The sequence below is a fragment of the Salmo salar genome, chromosome ssa09 (genome assembly GCF_905237065.1).
Source record: "Salmo salar chromosome ssa09, Ssal_v3.1, whole genome shotgun sequence".
Lineage (NCBI taxonomy): Eukaryota > Metazoa > Chordata > Actinopteri > Salmoniformes > Salmonidae > Salmo > Salmo salar.
The window spans coordinates 37,691,842-37,712,650 of record NC_059450.1 but is presented as its reverse complement, the minus strand read 5'-3'; the positions used below and the strand labels follow the sequence as shown (position 1 = coordinate 37,712,650).

At 48.1% G+C, this 20,809-nt stretch overlaps 1 protein-coding gene across 2 annotated transcripts in view; it reads right to left on the bottom strand.

The window, feature by feature from the left end:
- The window catches only part of LOC106611285 (metastasis-associated protein MTA1), an 88,786-nt gene extending 68,671 nt beyond the window's left edge, over positions 1-20,115 (bottom strand). Inside the window, exons 1-4 of one of the 2 annotated variants that reach the window (XM_045723624.1) lie at positions 19,983-20,115; positions 19,800-19,890; positions 8,242-8,309; positions 7,251-7,344 (exon numbers count right to left, since the gene is read on the bottom strand). In XM_045723624.1, coding sequence (XP_045579580.1) covers positions 7,251-7,344; positions 8,242-8,309; positions 19,800-19,827 — 190 coding nt within the window. In that variant the 5' untranslated portion in view covers positions 19,828-19,890; positions 19,983-20,115. Of the gene's footprint in view, positions 1-7,250; positions 7,345-8,241; positions 8,310-19,799 lie in introns of both variants that reach the window. The other variant, XM_045723625.1, reaches the window with a different exon arrangement.
- Between the last annotated feature and the right edge of the window lie 694 nt (positions 20,116-20,809).

The window sequence follows — 20,809 nt, the reverse complement described above, 5'->3', positions numbered from 1 at the left end:
CACACACCAGCCCACCCGTCTACACACACACACACACACACACGCCCACCCGTCTACACACACACACACACACACACACACACACACACACACGCCCACCCGTCTACACGTCTACACACACACACACACACGCGCCCACCCGTCTACACACACGCCCACCCGTCAACACACACACACACCCGTCTACACACACACACACACACACACACCCGTCTACACACACACACACGTCTTCACACACACACACACACCAGCCCACCCGTCTACACACACACACACACACACCAGCCCACCCGTCTACACACACACACACGCCCACCCGTCTACACACACACACACACACACACGCCCACCCGTCTACACACACACACACACACACACACACACACACCCACCCGTCTACACACACACACACACACACACACACACACACACGCCCACCCGTCTACACACACACACACACGCGCCCACCCGTCTACACACACACCAGCCCACCCGTCTACACACACACACACACACGCCCACCCGTCTACACACACGCCACCCACCCGTCTACACACACACACACACACCCGCCCACCCGTCTACACACACACACGCCACCCACCCGTCTACACACACACACACACACACGCGCCCACCCGTCTACACACACACACACACACCACCCGTCTACACACACACGCGCCCACCCGTCTACACACACACACACACACGCCCACCCGTCTACACACACACGCCCGTCTACACACACACACACGCCCACCCGTCTACACACACCCGTCTACACACACACACCCCCACCCGTCTACACACACACACACCGTCTACACACACACAAACCCACCCGTCTACACACACACACACGCCCACCCGTCAACACACACACACACACACCCGTCTACACACACACACACGCGCCCACCCGTCCAACACACACGCGCCCACCCGTCAACACACACACACGCACCCACCCATCTACACACACACACACACACACACCAGCCCACCCGTCTACACACACACACGCCCACCCGTCTACACACACACACACGCCCACCCGTCTACACACACACACACACACACACACACACACACACACACACACCCCACCCGTCTACACACACACACACACACACACACACACACACACACACCGTCTACACACACACCAGCCCACCCGTCTACACACACACACGCCCACCCGTCTACACACACACACACACCACCCACCCGTCTACACACACACACACACACACACCACACACACACACACCCCGTCTACACACACACACACACACACACCCGTCTACACACACACCGCCCACCCGTCTACACACACACGCGCCCACTCTACACACACACAGACCAGCCCACCCGTCTACACACACACAGACCAGCCCACCCGTCTACACACACACAGACCAGCCCACCCGTCTACACACACACAGACCAGCCCACCCGTCTACACACACACACCCATCTACACACACACGCCCCCGTCTACACACACACACACACACGCCCACACACACACGCCCACCCGTCCACACACACACACACACGCCCACCCGTCAACACACACACACACCCGTCTACACACACACACACACACACCCGTCTTCACACACACACACCAGCCCACCCGTCTACACACACACACACACACACACACACCAGCCCACCCGTCTACACACACACACACACACACGCCCACCCGTCTACACACACACACACACACACACACACACACACGCCCACCCGTCTACACACACACACACGCGCCCACCCGTCTACACACACACACCAGCCCACCCGTCTACACACACACACGCCCACCCGTCTACACACACACACGCCACCCACCAGTCTACACACACACACACACACGCGCCCACCCGTCTACACACACACACACACACACACACACCCCCACCCACCCGTCTACACACACACGCGCCCACCCGTCTATACACACACACGCCCACCCGTCTACACACACACACACACGCCCACCCGTCTACACACACACACAGACCAGCCCACCCGTCTACACACACACAGACCAGCCCACCCGTCTACACACACACACACACACCCATCTACACACACACGCCCCCGTCTACACACACACACACACACACACACACACCGTCTACACACACACGACCACCCGTCTACACACACACACACACACCAGCCCACCCGTCTACACACACACACACACACACACACACACACACACACACAGCCCACCCGTCTACACACACACACCAGCCCACCCGTCTACACACACACACACATACACACACACACACACACACACACACACACACACACACACACCCGTCTACACACACACCCGTCTACACACACACCCGTCTACACACACACACACGCCCACCCGTCTACGCCCACACACACACACCAGCCAACCCGTCTACACACACACACACCCATCTACACACACACACACACCCGTCTACACACACACACACCAGCCCACCCGTCTACACACACACACCCATCTACACACACACACACACACACACACACACACACACACACGTCTACACACACACACACACGCCCACCCGTCTACGCCCACACACCAGCCCACCAGCCCACCCGTCTACACACACACACACCAGCCCACCCGTCAACACACACACACACACACACACACACCACCCCCACCAGCCCACCCGTCTACACACACCAGCCCACCCGTCTACACACACCAGCCCACCCGTCTACACACACACACACACACACACACACACGCCCACCCGTCTACACACACACACCAGCCCACCCGTCTACACACACACACACACCAGCCCACCCGTCTACACACACACACCAGCCCACCCGTCTACACACACACACACACACCAGCCCACCCGTCTACACACACACACACACACACACACACACCAGCCCACCCGTCTACACACACACACACACCCCCAGCCCACCCGTCTACACACACACACCAGCCCACCCGTCTACACACACACACCAGCCCACCCGTCTACACACACACACACACACCAGCCCACCCGTCTACACACACACACACACACACACACACACACACCCACCAGCCCACCCGTCTACACACACACACACACACACACACACCAGCCCACCCGTCTACACACACACACACACACACACCCACCCACCAGCCCACCCGTCTACACACACACACCCGACCAGCCCACCCGTCTACACACACACACAACGACCAGCCCACCCGTCTACACACACACACCCCGACCAGCCCACCCGTCTACACACACACACCCCCGTCTACACACACACACACACACACACCCGTCTACACACACACCCGTCTACACACACACACACCCCCGTCTACACACACACACCCCCGTCTACACACACACACCCCCGTCTACACACACACACACCCCGTCTACACATACACACACCCGTCTACCAGCCCACCCGTCTACACACACACACACCCCCGTCTACACACACACACACCCCCGTCTACACATACACACACCCGTCTACCAGCCCACCCGTCTACACACACACACCAGCCCACCCGTCTACACACACACACCAGCCCACTCGTCTACACACACACACACACACACACCAGCCCACTCGTCTACACACACACACCAGCCCACTCGTCTACACACACACACCAGCCCACCCGTCTACACACACACCCACCAGTCTACACACACACACACACACACCCACCCACCAGCCCACCCGTCTACACACACACACACACACACCCACCCACCAGCCCACCCGTCTACACACACACACACACCCACCCACCAGCCCACCCGTCTACACACACACACACACCCACCCACCAGCCCACCCGTCTACACACACACACCCACCCACCAGCCCACCCGTCTACACACACACACACACACCGACCAGCCCACCCGTCTACACACACACACACACACACCCGACCAGCCCACCCGTCTACACACACACACACACACACCAGCCCACTCGTCTACACACACACACACCAGCCCACTCGTCTACACACACACACCAGCCCACCCGTCTACACACACACCCACCAGTCTACACACACACACACACACACACACCCACCCACCAGCCCACCCGTCTACACACACACACACACACACCCACCCACCAGCCCACCCGTCTACACACACACACACACCCACCCACCAGCCCACCCGTCTACACACACACACACCCACCCACCAGCCCACCCGTCTACACACACACACCCACCCACCAGCCCACCCGTCTACACACACACACACACACACACCGACCAGCCCACCCGTCTACACACACACACACACACACCGACCAGCCCACCCGTCTACACACACACACACACACACACACACACACACCCCCGTCTACACACACACCCACCCCCGTCTACACACACACCCACCCCCGTCTACACACACACCCACCCCCCGTCTACACACACACCCACCCCCGTCTACACACACACACACACACACACACACACACACGTCTACCAGCCCACCCGTCTACACACACACACACCAGCCCACCCGTCTACACACACACACACCAGCCCACCCGTCTACACACACACACACCAGCCCACCCGTCTACACACACACACACACCAGCCCACCCGTCTACACACACACACACACACACACACACACACACCAGCCCACCCGTCTACACACACACACACACACACACCCGTCTACACACCAGCCCACCCGTACACACACACAGACCAGCCCACCCGTCTACACACACCAGCCCACCCACACACACCAGCCCACCCACCCACACACGGTTGGGAGCAGGTGGAAGGACGCAGGTTGGGAGCAGGTGGAAGGACCCAGGTTGGGAGCAGGTGGAAGGACCCAGGTTGGGAGCAGGTGGAAGGACCCAGGTTGGGAGCAGGTGGAAGGACCCAGGTTGGGAGCAGGTGGAAGGACCCAGGTTGGGAGCAGGTGGAAGGACCCAGGTTGGGAGCAGGTGGAAGGACCCAGGTTGGGAGCAGGTGGAAGGACCCAGGTTGGGAGCAGGTGGAAGGACCCAGGTTGGGAGCAGGTGGAAGGACTTACTGCTGGTGCTGGCAGCACATAGAGTAGGACAGAACAGAGGGAGTACTGCTCTAGAAGGATTGACTTTTTCCAGTCAGGTCCTCACAGCTACAGTCTACTGCACTCTGATAGATACAAGCAGCCCAAAACAGCAACATCTCAAAGATACAGCCGCTAACACTGCATAGCCAGCTCTCTCTCTCACACACACACACACACACAAGCCCGCTGGCCTGAAAATAGTCATTCACACAGTCCTGCTTAGATGAGCAGACGTAAACAAACACTGATATTTTCCTAGACTAGGACTGATACAGATATTAGCTGTGTTGGAATACCCATATTAACATCCTGTATACTACATACTATTAGTTCATTTTAGTATACTGTAAACCAACGGTATTCTTTCAGTTGAGCATACTAGCGCTTCACCTAGTCTACCGGAAGTTGATGCTGTTGCTATGCAACCTCTTTCTAGATTGTTAGCATAACAGGTGTGTTCATAAATTCAATCTGGAGTGCCAGGGTGTGCTCAGGGCGTTGTCAGATTATCCGTTCATAAATTCAGAGCATTTCGCTCTTGGAGCGTTCAGAGCGCACACTGGACGCTCTGGCCGAGGAGTAGGTTTGATCCGAGCGTATTGACCTCACAACCGCAGTAAAGCACCCAAACTAACTGGCTAAAGTTGGCTAGCTATTCCCAGACACAAATGAGAGAACACATCACTCTGACCATTTTACTCCCCCTAGCAGAGCTGGTTAGGCTGTGTTCATGTTATCCAGTGTTGGCGACTAACTGTGCTGCCGGCAACAATTTAATTACACTTATTTGCCGACGTTTACTGACACCAGCCACATTCTACGGGTGTTGAGTGTTCGTCAATGAATCAGTTATTCTGAGCTCTGCCTCTGGCAGTCAAACGAGAGTGCTCTGTAATTGGAGTACATAGCCAGAGCGAATTTACGAACGAATCCAAAAACGACTATACCACTTAGCCAAGTTATGAATGACATGAATAATCAAGTCAATAAACATTGGGTAGTTAGATAGCATAAAGTAAATATACTGGCATGTTCGATGTACTAGTAGCCAACTAACGTTACAGTAGGTAGCCAACATAGCATATCATTACAGCAGTATGTACGGGGAATGAGGTTCGTAAGGACAGCGTAGCTAACAACGGGGAATGAGGTTCGTAAGGACAGCGTAGCTAACAACAGGGAATGAGGTTCGTAAGGACAGCGTAGCTAACAACGGGGAATGAGGTTCGTAAGGACAGCGTAGCTAACAACGGGGAATGAGGTTCGTAAGGACAGCGTAGCTAACAACGGGGAATGAGGTTCGTAAGGACAGGGTAGCTAACAACGGGGAATGAGGTTCGTAAGGACAGGGTAGCTAACAACGGGGAATGAGGTTCGTAAGGACAGCGTAGCTAACAAATTGTCAGCCAACATAACGTGTAATGTAACTTATTTGAAAAGTCATTAATTTATTACATTACTCAAAATGTTATTTACATTTGTTATAATTGGTTAAAGCAATAAAGATTAAATAAAATTAAAATAGGTAAAGCAACGATTTTGTATACCCTCTCGTCGGACTTTGGCTCCATATTTTCCGCCATTTTCTTCAAATCTGAAAACATTGTGAATCCCCGCCTATTTTCTGAAGAATTGCATTATGGGCCTTAAAAGCACATAAATAGTGTCCACTGCTTGTATACTTCGTATTTTGGCGAATTTAGTACGACTTCAGGGAACTTTTGGCATACTAACTATATACTCAATTCACGTCACAAATAGTACGGTTAGTATGAGTATTCGAACACAGCTATTGTCTTTCACTATACATGACAGAGCTCATCAGATTGAATGAGCTTTAATGGTACATTTGAAAACCTTATACACACAGCAGCTCAGTCCAACCATCTCTCTGTGAACTAGCCTATACAAGGGAATCAAGTGGCATTGGATGCTGAATGATGCTTAGTCATTCAGTGTAGAGGGAACTGGTCTCTCTTGCAAGAGGTTTCACCTGGTTACATTAATACCTGGTTTCTGACTGAACAGTCACTATTACTAGGGGAGTTGAACCGTCACAGTGGTTAGCTGGTGAAGAAATAGTGGATTCTGACTGAACAGTGAACCGTGCTTGTCACTCACGTGCGTGTTTGTCGGCGAGGGCGATGAGCGTTGAGGAGATGTCTCTGCGTCGGTAGAAACAGACCACTTTAGCCTCCACGTTTCCATTGGCCGTCTGTAAACAATACAAGACAGAGAGAGAGAACTGAAGACTGAGGGTTGCCATGGTAACTGACCACAAGCCGCGCGCCCGCCACACGTCATTGGTCACACACACAGAGTGTGTTGAGTTCAGGTTTGCTTACGATATCAGAACGAACAGAAACTCTGGTGAAGTCTGGTGAGCAACAGTAGAACTAGGCTAGGTCATGTAATAACTATGCTTTAAGAAGTCATTTACATGCCAGTGTTGATTGATCAAAGTGGGGTGACTAATGATTGATGGTGTTAATCTCGTCACCTTCTCAAACCATCTTGGAGAAGATCCAAGGTCCCTCCCCTCTGACATTCTCCTCCAATGCATTTTTTTTTTAGGAGTGGAAGAAAGAGGAAGCAAGGGATCTGAGACTATTTGGGAAAGAGCCACTGCTATGCCTGTCTGGGCAGGCTGATAGTGACATGAGTGAGTGCAGCAGCTAAGCTAGGCCTAGGCTCAGGTCTGTGTCCATCTGTTAAAGGGACACTTCAGATTTTGGCAATGATTGGCACTTTATCTACTTCCTCAGAGTCAGATGAACTCGTGGATACCATTTGTATGTCTCTGTGTCCAGTATGAAGGAAGTAAGAGGAAGTATTATTAACAATGACTGGAAGTCTATGGGTATCTGCTAACAATTGCGCTAGTGCTAGTTCGCAACTTCCTTCAAATGGCACACACACACATAAAAATGGTATCCACGAGGGCATCTGACTCTTGGGAAGTATATAAAAGGGCCAAAATCCCGAAGTGTCCCTTTAATCACAGCAGACAGACACTACGTCCAGTACTTTCAAACAGCCAAACATTGAGGACAGTTGGCACCTGTTAGGACTCGAGAGACTGCTCGCACACACACACACACCACGGTCTCACCTTGTTGAGCTCTTCTATCCGCCGGATCAGCAATGGGTTACTGGATGAGTTTTCAAAATAAACATAATCTGTGGAGGAAGAGAGAACGTCAGGACAGTGTCTTAACAAGGTTACTCTGTACATCCAACTGACAGAGACAGTGTCTTAACAAGGTTACTCTGTACATCCAACTGACTTTGTCTTAACCTCTCTAGGGTATGTGGGAAGAAATCGTCCCACCTACGTAACAGCCAGTGGAATCCCGTGGCGCGATATTCAAATACCTTAGAAATGCTATTACTTAAATTTCTCAAACATATGACTATTTTACACCATTTTAAAGACTCTCGTTAATCTAACTACATTGTGCGATTTCAAAAAGGCTTTACAACGAAAGCAAAACATTAGATTATGTTTTTAAGTGATTGCCTAGCCAATATACTGTGTCTATGGGGTCAGATTGCACTTCCTAAGGCTTCCACTAGATGTCAACAGTCTTTAGAACGTTGTTTCAGGCTTCTACTGTGAAATGGGAGCGAATAAGAGCTGTTTGAACCAGTGGTCTGGCTGAAAGCCTTGAGTTGTTTATCACCCGCGGTCGTGAGCACGAGCTCCGTTCCCTTTCCTTTCTAAAGACAAAGGAATTGTCCGGATGGAATATTATTGAAGATTTATGATAAAAACATCCTAAAGATTGATTCTATACATCGTTTGACATGTTTCTACAAACTGTAACGGAACTTTTTTGACTTTTCGTCTGGACTTAGTGCCCATGCCTTGTGCATTTGGAATAGTGAACTAAACAAGCTAACAAAAAGGAGGTATTTGGACATAAAAATGAACTTTATCGAACAAAACAAACATTTATTGTGGAACTGGGATTCCTGGGAGTGCATTCCGATGAAGATCAAAGGTAAGTGAATATTTATAACACTATTTCTGACTTTTGTTGACTCCACAACATGCGGTATCTGTATGGTTTGTTTTTGTGGCTGAGCGCTGTACTCAGATTATCGCATTGTGTGCTTTCACCGTAAAGCTTTTTTGAAATGACACAGCGGTTTGCATTAAGGAGAGGTTTATCTATAATCCTATGCATAACACTTGTATCTTTCATCAAAGTTTATGATGAGTATTTCTGTAAATTGATGTGGCTCTCTGCAAAATCACCAGCTGTTTTGTAGGCAAAACATTACTTAACCTCTCTGGGCTAGGTGGCACCAAATCGTCCCACCTACGGCTAAACTTGCTGGGTGTCTAAATAGCTAGCCCGTGATGGCTGGGCTATGTACTTAGAATATTGCGAAATGTGCTTTCACCAAAAAGCTATTTTAAAAATCGGACATATCGAGTGCATAGAGGAGTTCTGTATCTATAATTCTTAAAATAATTGTTATGCTTTTTGTGAACGTTTATCGTGAGTAATTTAGTAAATTGTTAGTAAATTCCCCGGAAGTTTGCGGGGGGTATGCTAGTTCTGAACGTCACATGCTAATGTAAAAAGCTGTTTTTTTTTATATAAATATGAACTTGATTGAACAAAACATGCATGTATTGTATAACATAATGTCCTAGGGTTGTCATCTGATGAAGATCATCAAAGGTTAGTGCTGCATTTAGCTGTCTTCTGGGTTTTTGTGACATTATATGCTAGCTTGAAAAATGGGTGTCTGATTATTTCTGGCTGGGTACTCTGCTGACATAATCTAATGTTTTGCTTTCGTTGTAAAGCCTTTTTGAAATCGGACAGTGTGGTTAGATTAACGAGAGTCTTGTCTTTAAATAGCTGTAAAATAGTCATATGTTTGAGAAATTGAAGTAATAGGATTTTTAAGGTATTTGAAAATCGCGCCACAGGATTCAACTGGCTGTTACGTAGGTGGGACGAATTCGTCCCGCCTGCCCTAGAGAGGTTAACATAATGCGCCAATGTAAACTGAGATTTTTGGATATAAATATGAACTTTATCGAACAAAACATGCATGTATTGTGTAACATGAAGTCCTATGAGTGCCATCTGATGAAGATCATCAAAGGTTAGTGATTAATTTTATCTCCATTTCTGCTTTTTGTGACTCTTCTCTTTGGCTGGAAAATGGCTGTATGTTTTTTTGTTACTAGGCGCTGACCTAACATAATCATATGGTATGCTTTCGCCGTAAAGCCTTTTGAAATCAGACACTGTGGCTGGATGAACAAGAAGTTTATCTTTAAAATGGTGTATAATACTTGTATGTTTGAGGAATTTTAATTATGAGATTTCTGTTGTTTTGAATTTGGCGCCCTGCAATTTCACTGGCTGTTGTCGAGGTGGGACCATATCCCAGAGAGTTTTTTACAAGGTTACTCTGTATATCCAACTGACAGAGACAGTGTCTTAACAAGGTTACTCTGTATATCCAACTGACAGAGACAGTGGCAACTGGATTCTCACTGAGTGGTTTAGCCCCTCTGACCAATGGATGACTTCAATAGCTTGTTGTACAGTACATCAAAACACGTGCCGACCCACAATTCAATATTTTCTTCCTTTTTCCTCCTTTCCATTTCACTCAATTTCCAGCTCCCTCTACCTCGGTCTGTGCTCTTGACCCAGCTCCTTCTCTCCTCTTACCCCCTGCTCTCCTATCCCCTCCAATTTCTCTCCCCTCTCTCCCTGCTCTCCTATCCCCTCCCCCTGCTCCGCTCTCCCCCTGCTCTCCTATCCCCTCCCATTGCTCTTCCCCTGCTCTCTCCTCCCATTGCTCTTCCCCTGCTCTCTCCTCCCATTGCTCTTCCCCTGCTCTCTCCTCCCATTGCTCTTCCCCTGCTCTCTCCTCCCATTGCTCTTCCCCTGCTCTCTCCTCCCATTGCTCTTCCCCTGCTCTCTCTTCCCCTGCTCTCCCCTCCCATTGCTCTTCCCCTGCTCTCTCCTCCCATTGCTCTTCCCCTGCTCTCCCCTCTTCCCCTGCTCTCTCCTCCCATTGCTCTTCCCCTGCTCTCTCCTCCCATTGCTCTTCCCCTGCTCTCTCCTCCCATTGCTCTTCCCCTGCTCTCCCCTCCCATTGCTCTTCCCCTGCTCTCCCCTCCCATTGCTCTTCCCCTGCTCTCTCCTCCCATTGCTCTTCCCCTGCTGCTCTCCTCCTCCTCCTGCTGCTCTCCTCCTACTACTCTCTCATCCCCCACTGCTCTCCCATCCCCCTCCCATTGCTCTCCCATCCCCTCCCATTGCTCTCCCATCCGCTCCCATTGCTCTCCCATCCGCTCCCATTGCTCTCCCATCCCCTCCCATTGCTCTCCCATTGCTCTCCCATCCGCTCCCATTGCTCTCCCATCCCCTCCCATTGCTCTCCCATCGGCTCATTGCTCTCCCATCCCCTCCCATTGCTCTCCCATTGCTCTCCCATCCGCTCCCATTGCTCTCCCATCCCCTCCCATTGCTCTCCCATCCCCTCCCATTGCTCTCCCATCCCCTCCCATTGCTCTCCACCTGCTCTCCTATCCCCTCCACCCTGCTCTCCTATCCCCCTGCCCTCCCCCCTGCTCTCCCCGATCTTGGCCCAGCTCCAGGCCCATAGCAGCCTCAGTACTCAGCCTGACATCCCTTTAGGCCCTGGGCTTGGTAGGGTGCCTAGTCTTAACCCTGCATGCGTCTTGGCTAACGTCAGATTATCACACCACACACTTGGTAGGCTGCCTGGAGCTAAACCCTCCCTCGTCTCCTCCTCTATTCTCCCTACATCCAGTCACTCTCATCCTCCTCCATGGTCCCCCCCACCCCATAGTCTAACCCCAACCTTCACCCTCCACAGTCTACTCCCACCCCCTCAAATCTCCCCCTCCACACAACCTAGTCTTAGCCCTCCAACGTCCCCCCTCCACTCTCCCTCGTCGACCCCTATCCAGCCCTCCCATTTTCATGCCTTGCAGCCAAAGTGGCTGTTGTGCCCTGAATATAATAATTGTAATTCCATTCTCCCGTCTGCCAATCACTCTGTTCCGAAGCACCTCTCACTCACATGGCTCTTTCAGATATCTCAATTCTTATTAGCCAATACCCGTCACCTGATCAGTCCTTCTCACAGGCAGCTCTGAAGTAGGCTACTAGTGAAGACCGATCAGGGAGGAAACAGCGCACATCCTTCTTATCTAATTGGAAGACAGTAGAACAACTGTCCACATTTACTTTGTCAGCCAACAAGATGAGTAACAAACAAAAGCACTAGCCTACGTCAATCTACTATCCCCCACAGTACGAAAGTTGACCCCTTCTATTGGTCAGCTTGTCATTCTGGACGAGAAATAAATATTCCAAACAGACTCTGGGACAGTTGTTTGATGATAGATTCCAAATGATTACACCCACTGTACATCAAAAACATTTAAAAACAATTACGCTGATGCAACAGATCAGAACCTTTAGCTTACAATGTTGATAAACTATTTCTTCACAATATAAGCGCAGCAACGCGCACAAGCCAGTAAGCCTTGCCTATAAGCGTGAATGTTCCAGAATGCAATTAGCGGGAATACACTGTTCACCAAATTGAGCCGCAAATGAGAGCGGTTTGATAAATGCGAGATGAAAATCTCCTTTAGAAATGTAGAAATGTTACACCTAGCACAGGGGTGTTAATATGACTAGGAGTGGGTCTTTGGCTGCTGGACAACAAAGGAAAATTGAGAACATGAGAGAAATACTGGTTTCAATGGCATATGAGGAAGTGTTTATAAAATAATCCTCTTAACATTCCTATGGTCAGAACATGGTAAAAAAAAAAAATATTTAAAAAATCCTGATTAAATAGTTTCAAAAAATGATAACTGCCTCTGCTCAGATTGCAAGGTGGGTGATGTGGTACAGAACAGGCCTTTCTATGCTATCTGAAAACAGTGGTGGTAGTACTACAGAATCAAGCCTTAGATGTGCATGTTAATTATCCTGCATTCTAATTGTTAAACATGACTGCTGTTTAGCCTGTGTGTGTAAATAAATAAAAGTCATTAAAGTTTGGCTACATTTTCACTTCCTCCTGTCACTGTGGACATGACAGACTGTAACCAATTCCCATAGGCTATCACCTACCCTTTGACCTGTAGGCGAATTACTCATGTTCACTTACATACAAAGAACACAAGTGTAACAGAATAGCTTGTCTTTTTCGGTTTTCAAATCAATTTAAAACTGGTCATTTTTGGTTAATGGCCTTGCCGGCATATGGCCTTGCCCCTAAAAATGACAAAATTCCAGGCCTGCCCCATTCCCTCCAGTCCGAATCTTCGTCTCGTCTGAGTAAGTCTCCACTCTCCCAAGAAGGAACACACACATACTTCAGGGTTCATGTAAACAAAGAGGGAGAGAAAGATGGGAGGGCAGAGAGAAAGAGAGGGGCTCCTAGAAAAAAACAACAACATACAAGCAGAAAACTGTTATACAGCCAAAATAGTGAACAGGCTTCATGCAAACCAAACTGTCTGTCTGCCAGCCTGTCTGTCTGCCTACCCTCTCAGCCTACATGTGCCCACAGCCAGCGTCTGCTACACCCACCCCTCCCCCACTGCCAGCCTCAGCCAATCACGCGCCCTCATTAACCGCCACGTCACAGTGCAGTCAAATATCCTCTGAGCCAATCATACCATGTTGCTGAGCTGAGACCCAAAGAGACAGTCAGTCCGCTCTGAGTGGAACCAAACCAGGCCAGAGTCAGACAGAAAGACAGACATGCAGAGAGACGGACAAACAGACAGACGGAATGAGAAAGAGCCAGACAGACATCGACTGACAGACAAGCAGAAATAAGTAAGTAAGCAATTAAAAACAGACAAAGACATGGGCATAGGGACCAGCGGGAGAAACAGACGAAACGTAGAGAACATCCTCCCACGCAGGTCCAGTCCACATTTACACAGCGGTATGTTCTTGTGGAGAGGAGCAGACACCACAGGCCATATCAGGGTCAGTCTCAGTGTGCAGGGATATGGTATGGGGGTTACTATGGCAATGGTAGTCAGGTAATTCAATTCCCCACTGAACCTATCACACTTGTCTTTTCCCACTTACTCTCCAACTCTCATATACACTCTGTCCATCCATCTCACTAAAATAGGTCCTGCATTTCCTCTTATGAACAACAGCCAAACTTACTATGATAATCTGTGCTGTCCGTGACTGTTGGGAAAAAGGTGGAGGCGATGCTTTCCATCAGAGACGCACAGTGTCATGTTCTCACTGTCTAGAACCTGCAGCATTCCTGCTGTGTTTACCACCTGTGTGATGGAGTCTGTTCAGCTCCATGGAGACGCAGTGTGTGTGTGTGTGTGTGTGTATATACAGGTGTGCACACCTCTGTGTAGCCGCAGGTCATTTGTTTGTCACCTAACCATCACACAATATGTTACTGACCTGCTGAGGAAATGTTTTACAGTTATTTCTGCTGTTATACATCACATCTCTATCACACAGTGACTGGCCGTCAGGGAACTTGTCACTGAAGACAGTGATGCTCTTTGTCCTAACAGTGTTCTTCATGGAAACATCGATCCCACCATAGGTTGTCTCTGCATGACATGTAGCCTATTCTGATGAGCCAATCCAATTTGTCAGGAAGATGCCATGTGACCGTGCCATGGGGGGGTTCCACAGGAGAGCCAATCCAACTAAACACTTAGTAGAGCTTGTCCAAGCAACTAGCTTAACTAACTGGATCCTCTCCTGGCCTTTGATCCCAGGGCCTGAGACTACACGCCTACAGGGAAAGTAGGCATGATGGCAATTAGGTGATCATTTAGTGTGAGCCGAGAAAATAAGCTGAAGATGCCAGGTAGATAATGCTGATCAAGCAACTCTGGCTAACTCTCCTCTGATGGAGGAAGAGTACAATGGGTTTTGTTAAGGGTAATGTTCAGGGACACTCAATGCCAGAAAACTCATCTGTTTTGGATATTATGATGGTACAGGTAACTGCCAAAATAATGGAAACATTTGAGTAAATGAGGGATACAAAGTATATAGAACGCAGGTGCTCCCACACAGGTGTGGTTCCTAAGTTAATGAAGCAATTAACATCCAAACATGCTTTAGGATCATCTATAAAGATGCTGGGCAGGCCATTATTTTGGCTACCATGGCTATGCCCCCATAGGATGACAATGCCCCTATCCACAGGGCACGAGTGGTCACTGAATGGCTTGATGAGCATGAAAATTATGTAAACCACTCGCAATGGCCTTCTCAGTCACCAGATCTCAACGCAATTGAACACATATGGAAGATTCTGGAACAGCGCCTGAGACAGTGTTTTCCACCACCATCAACAAAAACACACCAAAAAAAGGAAATTTCGTGTGAAGAAGTGTCGCATCCCTCCAATAGAGTTCCAGACATTGGTAGAAGCTACGCCACGTGCATTGAAGCTGTTCTGGCTCCTGGTGGCTCAATGCCCTACTAAGACACTATATGTTGGTGTTTCCTTTATTTTGGGGAGGCCCATGGGGCGGTTCACAATTGGCCCAGCGTCGTCCGGTTAGGGAGGGTTTGGCCGGCGGGGATATCCTTGTCTCATCGCGCACTAGCGACTCCTGTGGCGGGCCGGGCGCAGTGCACGCTGACCTGGTCGCCAGGTGTTTCCTCCGACACATTGGTGCGGCTGGCTTCTGGGTTGGATGTGCATTGTGTCAAGAAGCAGTGAGGCTTGGTTGGGTTGTGTTTCGGAGGACGCACGGCTCTCAACTGTCGCCTCTCCCGAGTCCGTACAGGAGTTGTAGTGATGAGACAAGACAGTAACTACTACCAATTGGATACCACAAAATTGGGGAGAAAAAAGGGGGTAAAAAAATCTAAATAATAATCTCTTGGATAAAGAAAGAGTACAATGGTTTTTGGGGCCATCAATGCCATACGAGGCTCTCTCTCGCTCTATCCAGATCTAATGGGGGAAACAAAGACATTAGGGCCTGGCAAGCGTACTGTGTTCATACTTCAGCCACAAGGAAAGTCCTCAGTGCCTCTGATGATCTAGCATTGTCTCCAGAATTGTCTTGCTAAGTGTTGGCCATCTTAGAGAGGAGGCAGGCTTTGTTTTGATGCCAGCCAAGCCAAGGCCTTAGACTGGAGGAGGGGACAAGGCAGCCACAGAGGCATCTGTTTTATCCTGGATCCTTGCACAGAGCTTCAAAACGTGCCATGGGTGCTTCTTCTGACAACGGTTCACTGACATGTGGGACTCTCTTCGGAACCCTATTTGTGACCAAAGCCATTTCTGAACATTAGTGTACTGCCACTGTACCGAAGAGCTAAGGCAATGACTGGGGTGGTAGGTCCAAACAGGAGACCTACGGGGAATGTAGAGGGCCAGAAGAGAACCGTCCACCACTTGGTGCCTGGTTCCTCCCTAGTTTCCAGCCTTCTAGGGAGTTATTCCTGGCCACTGTGCTTCTGCATTGCTTGCTCTTTTGGGTTCTAGGCTGGGTATCTGTAAGGCAGTTTGTGACAACTGCTGATGTAAAAAGAGCTTTATAAAATAAATGTTATTGACATGGAAAATCAAAATCATTTCCCTCCTTAAAATCTAGGCCTACTTTTACTATCTTGGTACTGATTGATTGGCCATTCATCAGAGCTTCTTGAGAAACTGTCAAACAGTTCCATAATTTCTAAAATTAGTGTAAAGCAGTAGTGAATCTGCTGTCAAAAGTTGCATTTCCAGCTATCAATTAAAATGATCTGCTGGAAACGGTGAAAAAATGTAGCTCGTCTCAGTGTGCACCAAGTGACTGTTTAACACAGAAGAGGAGTGGCTTCAATTCACCTGTTTCCACAACAATTCATGGGTCTCTTCTATACAGCAGCATGGGCCTGATCGCATGCAGACAGGCAAAACAACACACACACACACACACACACCTCACCATTTCTACAGTGCCTGAATCAAACCCGTAGGCTATATTTTATGAAAGCTAGCTATCTTAACAGTGAGTTGTCTCACTTGTCTGAAAAACAACTTGTTCATAACAGCTGACAGCCAGTTGACATGTATGAATAATAAGAGTGGGAAGACTAGGCTGTGTTGTTATATAGTATTGTCTCCTCCATGACTGGTCCCATTGACCCCATCTGTCACATTCCCAATCTACAACTGGTGCTGCTGACACGGACACTGTGTTGTTGAGGTTAGGGCTGTGACAGTCATGGAATTTTGGATGATGGTTATTGGTCAGCCAAAAAACACAGAACAAAAATATAAAAACGCAACATGTAATGTGTTGGTCCAATATTTTATGAGCCGAAATAAAAGATCCCAGAAATGTTAGATGCAAAAAGCTTATTTCTCTCAAAATGTGTGCACAAATGTGCTTGCATTCCTGTTAGTGAGCATTTCTCCTTTGCCAAGATAATCCATCCACCTGACAGGTGTGGCATATCAAGAAGATGATTAAACAGCATGATCATTACACACGTGCACCTTGTGCTGGGGACAATAAAAGGTCACTAAAATGTGCAGTTTTGTCACAACACAAAGCCACAGATGTCTCAAGTTGAGGGAGTGTGCAATTGGCCTGCTGACTGCAGGAATGTCTACTAGAGCTGTTGCCAGAGAATGTAATGTTACTTTCTCTACTGTAAGCCACCTCCGATGTAATTTTAGAGGATTTGGAAGTATGTCCAACCGGCCTCACAACCGCAGACCACATGTAACCACGCCCAGGACCTCCACATCCAGCTTCTTCACCTGCGGGATCGTCTGAGACCAGCCACCCGGACACCTGATGAAACTGAGGAGTATTTCTGTCTGCAATAAAGCACTTTTGTGGGGAAAAACTCATTCTGATTGGCTGGGCATGGATCCTAAGTGGATTGGCCCATGTCCTCCCAGGCCCCACCCATGACTGCGCCCCTGCTCAGTCATGTGAAATTCATAGATTAGGCCCTAATGAATTTATTTAAATTGACTGATTTCCTTATATGAACTGTAACTCAGTAAAATCAGGCATTTTTGCGTTTTTATTTTTGTTCAGTGCAATATATTTTTGTTCAGTATATATATATGCAACAATTTCACTTAGTTACAGTTCATATGAGATCAGTCAATTGAAATAAATTCACGAGGCCTTAATCTATTGATTTCCCCACTGGGAATACAGATATGCATCTGTTGGTCACAGATACCTAAAAAAAAGTAAAAAAATAAAAGGCCTTAGGATCTCATTCCGGTATTTTAGAGCATTCTAATTGCCATCGATAAAATGAAATTATGTTCGTTGTCCATAGCTTATGCCTGCCCGTACCATAACCCCACCGTGGGGCACTCTGTTCATAACGTTGACATCAGAAAAACGCTCACCCATGACACCATACACGTACGTGGTCTACGGTTGTGATGCCAGTTGGACGTACTGCCAAATTCTCTAAAACGAAGTTGGAGGTGGCTTATGGTAGAGAAATTAACATTCAATTATCTGGCACCAGCTCTGATGGACATTCCTGCAGTCAGCATGCCAATTGCACACTCCCTCAAAACTTGAGACATCTGTGGCATTGTGTTGTGTGACAAAACTGCAGATTTTAGAGTGGCCTTTTATTGTCCCCATCACAAGATGCACCTGAGTAATGATCATGCTGTTTAATCATCTTCTTGATATGCCACACCTGTCAGGTGGATGGATTATCTTGGCAAAGAAGAAATGTAAACAAATTTGTTGACAAAATTTGAGAGAAATATGCTTTTTGTGCATATGGAACATTTCTGGGATCTTTTATTTCCGTTTATGAAACCAACACTTTACATACACACACAGTTGTAGTCCAACAAAACATTTTCACACTAGCTAACAAGCTTGGTTTAAAAACTGTGGCTTGACTAACGTTAGCCTACTGGATACAGTCACCCATTTGTTGTCAAACTCCTGTTCAAATGTATTGCAGGAGAGTGGAACACCTGACCTCAGTCTTCTAACTATAATCAATCCCCCAACACTAAAAGATCCAGGTGAGTTGGATAGTTAGACTCTCAGGTAAATTAACTCAACCTGAACCTGAGTAGACTAAATTGTAATTTATTATAATTATTCTGAAAGGTACCGTATTTAAGTTAGCTAACTTCAGAGAGCAGCAGTAGTCATCCTGCCCTGCCTCCTAACACTCGCACCAGAGATAGCTAGAATACGAATTTAATACTAATTCCTTTAATTCTGACTCACTCTATCCACAGAGCCAAATAACATGTTAGCAACCTAGCTAGCTAACGTTTGGTAGCTGACTGGCAAGCCAAACTTTACTTTTAAAAGCGAATCGAGGTTTAACTATTTTAGTGAAAACAAATGCTGTTAGGCCTACCAAAGACGATCATATTGGTTTGTGTAACAACAATAGCGATACGGGATGGAAACAATAAAAACCCGGGGTCGATCCCTAGCTCTACGAGACTCCCCTTCATCACCATCCTCCTCCTCACATAGTCACCATCGTCTTCATCACTCTGACTGAAACACAAGGCGCTTTAGGAAATAAGAGGAAGGGTAAAAACATGCTGCAAAACCTGCGACGAACCGGGCGAGCGCAACATAAAGGATACAAAATTGTCCCAAAATGTGTTGCCCCTTACCTCCAACCCGGTACATGTTCGCTGCCATGACTGCCCCGGGTCCTGGCGTCTCCAGGTAGGGTTAGCTGTCGCTGTGTTACCACTGCCGCCGCTGTGTGTTGGAAAATGGTGGATTGATCAATACGAAGCAAACTAGCCAAGGGATCTTAAAGAGACAGTACACGTTATTTCTCCAAAACCTACTTCTCTGGGGCTACTGTATTTTAATTGAGTCGGACTTGGGTAACCCGCGTAGAATTTGTATACGGTTGGTAACAAAGCGCTTTCCCCTGGAGGTCGGTGCAGGAGCGAGGAGTGGGCAGCCGTTAAATCGGCGGAATTGGGGAGGGGAGGAGGGCACTATTCAGCGTCACTGCCCTCTCACTACCCGCCTCCCTCACACAACACAACAATGCTGTTGCTGGTGTGACCTTGCTGGTTACTTACCTCAGACTCACTACTAGATGGAAAATGTATAAAGTATTCAACTGTTTAGCTGTTTGATTGAATTAAACTTTCAATACATTTTTGTGGTCAATTCCTTTTAAAAATGTCGGTTAATATCCCTTGGCCTCATTGTCCCATCATGTTCAAATGGAAGACAGAGACAGATAATGTTGTAGTCTTACTAGGCTACATTAACTATATGTAACAACCTCTGTTTTCAATATGTGTTTTTTATTACTATCAAAGGAGAGTTTCAAATCACATTAATTCTCTTCATCACTCATTTGTTTTCTAAAGGATAAGAGTAAAACAGGATTAGGAAACACATCCTGAACTGTCCTGAACTGCTAGGCCAACATTGACATCACACAACAGCTCATTCTGAACAGAATTGGGTAAAACTTCATTAGGAGACGTGCTGTTTAGGACAGTTTGATAAAATAGTTAGGTACCCACTATCCACACAGTAGTCTTTCTGGTTTGGACAGCTTCAATGATGCCTCATCTAGAGAGCTGTGGTGTGTGATATGTCTGGGTCCAAGCAAGGAGATTATTACTATGAAAACATGTCAGAGGCCAGGGAG